General features: G+C 40.6%; 2 protein-coding genes across 2 annotated transcripts; both read right to left on the reverse strand.

The window, feature by feature from the left end:
- Positions 1-303: 303 nt before the first annotated feature.
- Positions 304-1,272, reverse strand: LOC136620249 (olfactory receptor-like protein DTMT). The gene has a single exon (XM_066594954.1). It carries the CDS (start codon positions 1,270-1,272, stop codon positions 304-306), a length of 969 nt encoding a protein of 322 aa, XP_066451051.1.
- A 6,912-nt stretch (positions 1,273-8,184) lies between these two features.
- Positions 8,185-9,129, reverse strand: LOC136620250 (olfactory receptor 1G1-like). Its single transcript, XM_066594955.1, has one exon. The coding sequence runs from the start codon at positions 9,127-9,129 to the stop codon at positions 8,185-8,187; it is 945 nt and encodes a 314-aa protein (XP_066451052.1).
- Between the last annotated feature and the right edge of the window lie 1,202 nt (positions 9,130-10,331).

Below are 10,331 nucleotides of genomic sequence, written 5' to 3' on the forward strand. Positions count from 1 at the left end.
TTCCTATAGGGACATTCAGGGCCCAGGATGAAGACCGTGGGGCTGTATCTATCGGGACAATTACTCCGTTTCTAGACAGGGACCCTTCACCTTCCCTGCTAGGTTAGGGCCAGGTGTCCTTCTCCATGGAGTGGTGATACCGTTCAGCATAGCATGGTGTGCGGCTATTTCCAACAGTGTGTACGTGCCCTATCCCCATGCTGAGTGTAAGTCGCACGGGCTTTACATCTGGGTTATGTATCTCAGTTGTGGTGCGCACTGTTCCGCAGTGCATAAATCAATCTACTCCTGTGGTTGTTAACATCACCCTGTGTCTATGCTGAGCATGCTGCTTGTGAGCCGCACGGACATGACAACGTGTATATGTAAAACTTTCTGCTGTGCCGCCTTCAGGTCTTTGCTCCTCAGGCTGTAGATTAAGCGGTTAAGTAAGGGAGTAATTAGTGTATAGAGCACTGTTACTACTTGGTTCAGCGTAAGGAGATTATTTGTGTTAGGAACATAGTAGATAAAAGTTGTTGATGCATAAAATATGAAAACCACAGTCAGATGAGATGTACAGGTGGAGAAAGCTTTACGTTTTCTGTCACTAGTGCGGATTTTCAGTACTGTGCTAAAAATTCTGACATACGGGTAAAATGTGGCAACAAAAGTTACAGTACCAAAAAAACCCCCCACAATAAAGAAGACTAGAAGATTGATAGAAATATCAGTACAAGAGAGCTTCAACAAATGGGACAGGTCGCAAAAGATGTTCTGGATGAAGTTGGGACAAAACGTCAGCCTTTTTAAGCATAAGGTAAAAATGATGGGGGCGAGGAGAGCAGAAGACCAAACCAAAGACACCATCTGAGTGCACATTCCCCAGGACATGACCTGAGAGTAACGGAGAGGATGGCAGATGGCTATGTATCTGTCATAAGACATGGAGGACAACAAGAAAACCTCAGAGGTCCCAGAATAGATGACAAAGAAAATTTGCATTATGCATTCAGGAAGGGAGATGGACCAGTCCTGGGTGCTGAGATCAAAGAGGATCCTTGGGGCAGTGACCGATGAGTAGGACATATCCAAGAATGCCAGGTTTCCAAGAAAGAAGTACATGGATGTATGAAGATGAGTGCAAGTAAGAAGTAGAAGGATGATGAGAAAGTTGGTCAAGAAAGTCATCAGATAGATGAGGAGGAAGAGAGTGAAAAGGACATAAATGATCTTCTGATCATCCGATAGACGCATGAGAAGAACACTTGTGATTGTTGTTTGGTTCTTCATCATTCAAGTGTGATTCTTCCCAAATTAATAAAACATGAAACGTTAATTAACTATGGAACTATCTGATGGAATATAAGAACACAATGGATGAATATCCTGGCTCCGATATAAAACTGTTGATACTAATAGCTAATGGCATATTTCCTTTAATAACTCATTGTTTCTCCCAGGAGGATAAGCCACAGAAGCCCCAAACCTGTGCTGTGCACATCCATAAATACATAATAGGGTCTCAGGACACTCATTTTCATGGTTGTTTATAGTGTAGGTGTTTGCTTTTTCATTTTAGCTAATGAACATTCACAATACACGGGTCTCTGGCAAATATCATAAGCCATTTCCAGTGGTGGACACAGACAGCAGCGGCCAGCTCTCATACTAAATAGGGTAGACACACCTAGTAAAAAGTAAACAAAACAACAATTTATACAAATAAGGCTGCTCGCACACACACCGTTGGCAAAGTGCTGTGATTTTACTTTTAGTTTCGTTTTCGGCCGCAGCGTGTTTTAGCGCACACCATCACTGTGATGGGTAATGAGGTGTGCTTAACGGGGATAAATAGAATAGACCGCTTAAAAATTGTGGCGCTGGAAAGTTCTGAGGTCGAGCGCATGTCTGCAAGGCCCCATTTAAATCAATGGAAGTGTTATACCGCATTTTCTGCGGCATTCAAAATGCCACGTTTATCGTAGTAAAAAAAGTGGATGCATGAGAGCAGCCTAACTATACATATTTATTAGGAAGATCAACAATATAGTCAGGTAAAATGACAAGAACATTCCCAGGTAGAGAGCAAATGAGAACTGGACCTGTATATACACATCAATTCATACAAACAAACTCAATAGTAGTAAGTAGTGCTGAGTGAACTTTTGAAAAGTTCAGTTTGGCTGGGTCACCGAACGTTTGCAAAAAGTGCTGTTCCGTCCGAATTAATTCAAACTTAACAGTAAGTTCACCAAAACCCCTAAAAGTGTTGTATAAGGGCAGCTTGTTGTACAAGGTATGCGCAAATACCTTGCCTCAGCTCAACCTGTTTGTGCTATGAATAAGGTTGATGAGATTGATTTGCATGCATGTCTGCGCATAGTACTGTTCTTTTTGCACATTAAAAGCCTGTTCACACTCGCGCGACACACCTCTTCCATGGTTTAAAAGGCTATTTAGCCTAATGAGATCCTGATGTCTTTTATTATACAGAATTATGGACCATATTGCGAATTTATGCACATATTCAGTGTGTATTTCCACAACTCCCATAGACCTCTACTGTGCCCTTTGCTGCACAATATGAATGGAGATAGAGGAGGGCCTACATTTTTGGATGGACACGAAATGTGCACGCAGAAAACGTTCATGTGGATGAACCCATTGACATCAATAGTTTCTATTCGCTGCACATTGTATGCATATATTTTACGCACCCATAAAAAACACCCAAATACAGTCGTCTGAAGGTGACCTGACACTGACTAAGGGCAAAAACACAAGAGTGTGTTTTTCTCCCATTATACGGCTGCGACAAGACAAAATCAGATTTCAATAGGATTTCAGTAGTTTTGTTTTCACTATTGGGATTTCTGGGCCGTGAATACTACATCCAAGAAAAGATCTATCCTTTCCTTATTTTTTTTCAAACACCTGGCGCTCTGTCGCAGAATTTGAAAAGGGAAGAGATTTCCCTCGTTGAAGCGCAACTGTGCTCCGTAGCTAGGAGCGTAGTTGCGTCTACGGCAGTGTTTTTGCCCTAAGAACCATAAAAGTCCTAGACTAGTGTTGAGCGAACTGAACCATTAGAACTTGGTAGAGTTTTGCCAAAAGCTCAGTTCTGGTTTGTGCCAAACCAAACTTTTACGCAAGTTTAACCTGAAACAGGGTTCTACTGGTGATACGTGCCATTTCCCATGACTGGTGCTAGTGGGACATGTGTCACAGCGCGTACTATGTGACCACGCTGCACCCAGAAAAAGAAAGAACAGAAGACCACTCTGGAGCGACATGGGGATGCTTCACAGGGAGGTGAGTATACCAGTGTTTTTAGTTTTTTAAACTAGCAGAAAAGGGGTATACAACAAGGGAGGCAGAAAAGGAAGCATTATTGTTAATGGGGGAATTAATTACAGAAAAAGTGGGCATTATTACCTAAAGGGGCAGAAAATGCACCATTTTTACCTACAGAGGCAGAAAAGGCAACATTATTAATTATGAGGCAGAAAAAGCTGGCATTATTACTCACAGGGACAGAAAAGGTGGAATTATTATAGGGGTAAAAAAAGGGGACATTATTACCTACAGCAGCAGAAAAGGCAGCATTATTAGTTACGTGGGCAGAAAAAGGTGGCATTTTAAATAACGGGGAAAAAAAAAACCATGGGATTATTACCTACAGGAGCAGAAAAGGCGGCCTTATTAATAATGGGGTCTGAAAAATGCGACATTATTAATAGTTGGGCAGAAAGAGGCAGCATTATTAATTACAGGGCAGAAAAATTTGGAATTTTTACCTACAGGGTCAGAAAAGGCTGCATAATAAAACGTGCTTTGCTGGATTATTGCGCTATCCAGTCTTACCATAGAAAATGCCCACAGGGCATAGGGCCGCCAAATCGTAATTCACTGCTCCATACTGTGGTCAATCTTAATCTGACGCTGCACGTAGGAATAAGAAGTCCCCCATACTGTCCCCCTCTAGGAATTAAAAGCTGTGTTGCCCACCAGTAGGAATATATACCCTTACTGGTGTCCTGTAGTAATATATATCAATATTGCTCCCCTCCCCTGTAAATGGTCATAATATTCCTTGATAGGAATAAAAAGCCATAATGTCCCCTGATGGGACTGTACTCCTGTCACAAATAAGGAGCTATACTGTCCCACTTTAGGGAAAAAAAAGACATACTGCGCCCTGCACTGCAATGCCTTATCGCTCACAATAGCATTCATAGGCCATGGCAGGCTGGAACACCAGTGTCTGGTATCTGGTAGCCCATTGACTATCTGCAATACATCGTGGACGGCCAATGATGTTAGAGACCCTTTATATGCTGCGATGTACATTGATTATTGCATGTAGGGGCTTAACTTCGGGGATTCCACCTGTTGCAGCAGAAGACCGACTATTATTTACTGCCGACTCCCGCTGCAGGATGTAAGTTTATGTCCTGTTGTGTTACGGGGTTAAAGGAGCTGCAGGAGTTTCTGTCAAATACTGGTTGTGTAATGCATAGAGAAAGAGTGAGAGAGAGAAAATTAATATAAGATAGTGTCTTATTTTTGGGGAAACACAGTAGTAAGTCCTCGGGAGAAGTTGTTAGAGTAATGATTAGGTATTTATTTTGTGTCTAGGAGCAACACTCTGAGGGCTTATTCCAACGTGCGTATATCGGCCGGGTTTTCACGCCCAGCTGATATACGCTGTCCCTCTCTGCTCCCGCCCCCACCCCACCCCACCTCCTACATATTCACTAGTCAGACAGGCAACAACCTGAAAAGGCTGATAACAGAAAGTAACAGAATGCATAATCATCTAGTCAGCCCAGCAAGAGTCAGAAATGAATGAGAGTAATAGAACATAAAGAGTAACAGAGAGTAATAGAATGTATGCTCACCTAGTCAGCCTAACAACAGCCTGATGTGGCTAACAACAGAGAGTAACAGAATACATGCTTTCCTAGTCAGCCCAGCAATAGGTTGAAATGGCTGATAACAGGGAGAAATAAAATACGTACTCACCTAGTTAGTCCAGTAATAGGTAGAAATGGCTGATTACAGAGAGCAATAGCCTGAAAAGGCTGATAATAGAGAGCAACAGAATGCATACTTACCTAGTCAGACAAGCAATAGCCTGAAAGGGCTGACAACAGAGAGCAATAGAGTACACACTCATCTAATCAGCCAGCAATGGGAAAAAAATCACTGATAATAGAGAGTAATAGAACGCATATTCATAAAGTTACCATATTACTATTTTTTGATATATCCGTATTATATTCATATCTATATCAATTACTAGTATTATCTTGTATATGGATTCATTATAAGAAAATCTTTTTGCATTTATATATGGCTTAAATCATAGAATTTTGTTTAAGATTTCAAAAAGGGAATTCTGCCATGAAACGTTTTCTGAATGGGGCTTCACTACCTGATGGAAGTATGGAGTTACTACACACCAGTTGGCTAATTATGTGTGGAGCACACCCACCTCTGTGAGGTCCAGACGTCTCTTCTGTGTAGCTAACAACAGCTCACAGGTACACTCTGTTTTTTTAATCAGTCTATATGATAAATATATCATGTATGTTTCACTTTTTTATTGCTGTTGACGAAGGCCAGTTGACCGAAACGTGGTCAGCTGGTTGGCATACAATGTTTGCAAGCAGATTGCTCCTTTAATGGATTAACTAATAAAGAAGTCGTGTTTTATGGTTGAAATAAGTTGTGAAAGAATTGTTTTTTATGGTTGAAGCTGTTCTCCATCTTTTTTTCTTTGAAATTTAACTATAACTTTGAGGATTCAGCTCCCATTGCATCTGTCCAAGACACTGCGAGAGAGGTGAGCCCATATTTTCATTTTTAATTTTATTGCCAGGGGACTTAGTAGTTCTAAAGAAACATGTAAGAAAATCTCTGGAGCCACAATATGAGAGACCCTTCCAAGTGCTGTTGACCACAAATACTTCAGTAAAGCTTGAGGGAAAGCCTAACTGGGTCCACACCAGCCACTGTAAATGAATCTCCAACCAGAAAGAAGAAGAATCGAATACTAACTAAAACTATGCATATCCTTTTGATTATGGTCATAGTACTTTGTATTTGGGGTTTGAATAATGAATTGAAAACGAGTGAGATAATAAATTTGTTAAACATCATGAAATACTGCAGCATTTTGTGATACAGAAAAATTGAAAATTAGTTGGATATGTACTCATGCTCCTATAGCCTCCTCCCCTATACCCTATGTGGTTATACCACTCACTGTAGAGGAGATCAGGTCATGGTCTAACAAAAGTCTTGGGAAACCAGTGTTGTCACAAAAACACCAGACCAGGTCTGCCTCAGTGATGGTTGGTGCATGGCTTGGTGACCCCTGGTTGGTCCTAAGTCGCTCATGGACTGGAGACCCCCATGGCATCCCATTTGCCAAAAAGAGTGCAATGGCAAATTGTTACCTCTCCTGGAGGGAGTTTTCATGTATAGAAGTCACAAAAAATGGTGCAACTCTGCTTTCAGATTACACCCCCTATGAGGATTACAATGGGTTACCCAACAAACCAGTACATTGCATAGGAGTCGAACCCACATTAGGGGAATCCCTACACTGTCTAAATTATACAATAAAAGTAGGTCTCAATGTAGTGCAAAATAATACTGTGGAAAATCGAACCCGAGCCTGGGATCTTTCGCTTTTCGGATTACATTTGTCTGGCATCCTAGATAACACGGTAGTAGCCATATCACCTAGCATATATAGTCTGTGGTCATGAGGCATATAAATGGTATCCCCTAAATCATACGGGCCTACGTACCCTTGCTAGGCTTATGTCTGCTTCCTTTGTGCTGCCACATGATGATCTGCCATATATGAGTATCCCTGAACACACACTTTACAAAAGAAAGGCAGATATATACCACAGACCAAATGGTAGACCTCATGTAGTAAGTATGGGTCCTGTCAATAATGTGCTCAGTACTTACTCCATCCTTCCCATGTTAATCCAAATGTGGGATAAATTAGTCGAAACCACTGATTATCTAGATGACCAAATTTCGGGATTATTCAATCAAACAAGTGCAATGCAAGCCCAATTGATCGTTGTAACAAACCAACATAGTATTGTCTTAGATTACCTCACAGCAGCTCAAGGAGGAATGTGTAAAATCATTAGACCTGCCTGTTGCCATTATATTGATCCCAAGGGTAACCTGCAGATACAAGCAAGTTTATAAGGGATTTCCGAAATGAGAGATAGATGGCTAAAGGAGCATGAGGGAAAAAGGGATTCATGATGGGCTAACACATTTTCCATTTTTAACCCCCCAAAACTGGTTTAAAGGAATAGGAGGATGGATTATGGATGTTATGCAAAGCATTTTCCATGGCCTCCTGATATGTCTGATAATCTATATTACCATTCGTTTAATTTTCTGCTGCATTCCCCTTTTTTGCAAAAGCAATCAACCTGTCACAAGAGAATATACAAATCTTTTGCGCAAGTTACTCCTAACAATAGAGGGTAAGCTAACTCTACACTAGCTATTCCTCTCCAACGTGTGTAGATTGTGATACACTTCATATCTTAGATTCATTTTTTCTTTTACACATAGGGTCATGACAGGAGATTAAGGAAAGGTAAAGTGGCATGGACCTCCCTACCATCAAGGGATATCTCTATGGCAAAGGGACAAATAGCATCTAATGGAAGTAGGGGCAGATCATACATCAGGAATACTGAAGTGTTTACAAAAGGAGGGAAATGTTAGAGCAATTAATAGGTATCCATTTTGTGTCTTGTATCCATCTTGTATGCTTAGTCTTTTATATCATATTATTGTCATTTTCTTTTAACAAGAACCTTTGCATATATACATCAGTAAAGTCTGAATTGTTTTTGTACATTCCATACTAAGAGGTAAGAAGACCAGACTGTCGACATAACTCATCTCCAAGAAACATCTATATCTATTGTTTATACGTTTCGTTTTGAGAAACCTATTGCGCATTGCAGAATGATTTTCTGTTTTGATTTTACCCTATATAATGGAATGCATCAATAATAAAGTTAGAACTTACTTGATTGCACTAGGGAAGCAAGTGAGGTCATTCTGGAAGTACTTCATTAGACAATTTATTTTTATAAGTTTTGAAACACCCAAAATATACATAAAGCATTAATTTGATTACCAAAGTCATGCACAACTTCTTGGAATCATCACGTGTATATGTAAAGCTTTCTGCAGCGCAGCCTTCAGGTCTTTGTTCCTTAGGCTGTAAATTAAGGGGTTGAGTAAGGGGGTAATTAGTGTATAGATAATAGTGGCTACTTGGTTCAGCGTAAGAAGATTATTTGTGTTAGGAATGAAATAGATAAAAGTTATTGATGCATAAAATATGAAAACCACAGTCAGATGAGATGTACAGGTGGAGAAAGCTTTACGTTTTCCATCGCTAGTGCGGATTTTCAGTACGGTGCTAAAAATTCTGACATACGGGTAAAATGTGGTAAAAAAAGTTACAGTGCCAAGAAAACCCCCCACAATGAAGAAGACTAGAAGATTGATGAAAATATCAGTACAAGAGATTTTCAACAAATGTGGCAGGTCGCAAAAGATGTTCTGGATGAAGTTGGGACCACAGAACGTCAACCTTCTTAAACATAAGGTAAAAATGCTGGGGGTGAGGAGAGCAGAAAACCAAACTAAAGACACCATCTGAGTGCACATTCCCCAGGACATGACCTGAGAGTAGTGTAGAGGATGGCAGATGGCTACATATCTGTCATAAGACATGGAGGACAACAAAAAAAGCTCAGAACTCCCAAAATAGATGACAAAAAAGATTTGCATTATGCATTCAGGGAAGGAGATGGACCAGTCCTGGGTGCTAAGGTCAAAGAGGATCCTTGGGGCACTGACCGATGAGTAGGACATGTCCAAGAATGCCAAGTTTCCAAGAAAGAAGTACATGGGTGTATGAAGATGAGCACAAGTAACAACTAGAAGGATGATGAGAAAGTTGGTCAAGAATGTCATCAAATAGATTAGGAGAAAGGCAGTAAAGAGGACATAGATGATCTTCTGATCATCCGATAGACTCATGAGAAGAACACTTGTGATCACTGTTTGGTTCTTCATCATTCGAGTGTGATTCTTCCCAAATTAATAAAATGTGAAACGTTAATAAACTATGGAACATCAGGAGGATTTGGTGGAATATAAGAACACACTGGATAAATATCCCAGCTCGGATATAAAACTGCTGATACTAATAGCTAATGGCATCTTTCCTTTTATAACTCATTGTTTCTCCCAGGAGGATAAGCTACATAAGCCCCAAACCTCTGCTCTGCACATCCATAAACATGTAATAGGGTCTCAGGACACTCATTTTCATGGTTATTAATAGTGTAGGAGTTTGCTTTTTTATTTTAACTAATGAACATTCACAATGCACAGGTCTCTGGCAAATATCATAAGCAATTTCCAGTGGTGGACATAGACACCAGTGCCCAGCTCTCTTACTAAATAGAGTAGACACACCTACTAATAAATAAACACAGAGCAACAATTTATAGAAATAACTATACATATTAATTAGGGACATCATAAAGTCAGGTAAAAAGAAATGATAACTGGATCTGTATATATACATCAATTAATAATTAAACATGCAATAGTGTTAAGTAGAGTTGAGCGAATGTTTGAAAAGTTCAGTTTGGCTGGGTCACCAAACTTTTGCAGAAAGTTCAGTTCAGTATGATTAAATTCAAACTGAGCTGTAAGTTCATCATAACCCCTAAAACTGCTGTATTAGGGCTTAGTCAGACGGGCGTTTTTTGCCGCGATTTGCGCATGCGCATGCGTCCGGCGATTTTTTAAAACCATTGCTTCGCAATGGTATCGGACACATGAGCGCTTTTTATGCGCTCGTCCGAAAAATTATAGAACAAAAAATCGCAGATCGCACCTATCTGCGATCTGCGATTCCTGTTCGCTTCTGTATATGCGCTCAATGGGGCCGGTGGCAGCAGCGCCGACCCCATTGAGAACATATAGAAGACAAATCATTCTTCTCTGCCACAGCTGTAACAGCTGTGGCAGAGAAGAACGATGTTTGCCCATTGAATTCAATGGAGCGGCAATACAGCCGCTCCATTGAAAGCAATGGGCTGCCGGCGTGCGCGGGGTTAATTGTCGGGAAGGGGTTAAATATATAAACCCTTCCCTGCAATTCATGCTAAAATGTGTTAAAATAAAAAAAAATTGTATACTCACCTTTCCGCTGCAGCCGGAGTCCAGCCGCGGCCGCTGTCAGTTCTCCTGAACTGCTTCTCGGC

This window comes from Eleutherodactylus coqui, chromosome 3, assembly GCF_035609145.1.
Source record: "Eleutherodactylus coqui strain aEleCoq1 chromosome 3, aEleCoq1.hap1, whole genome shotgun sequence".
Classification (NCBI taxonomy): Eukaryota; Metazoa; Chordata; class Amphibia; order Anura; family Eleutherodactylidae; genus Eleutherodactylus; species Eleutherodactylus coqui.

What these genes read in the sequence shown, in the direction of transcription:
- LOC136620249 (XM_066594954.1), bottom strand. Translation starts at nt 1,272, where the DNA reads ATGAAGAACCAAACAACAATCACAAGTGTTCTTCTCATGCGTCTATCG.
- LOC136620250 (XM_066594955.1), bottom strand. Translation starts at nt 9,129, where the DNA reads ATGAAGAACCAAACAGTGATCACAAGTGTTCTTCTCATGAGTCTATCG.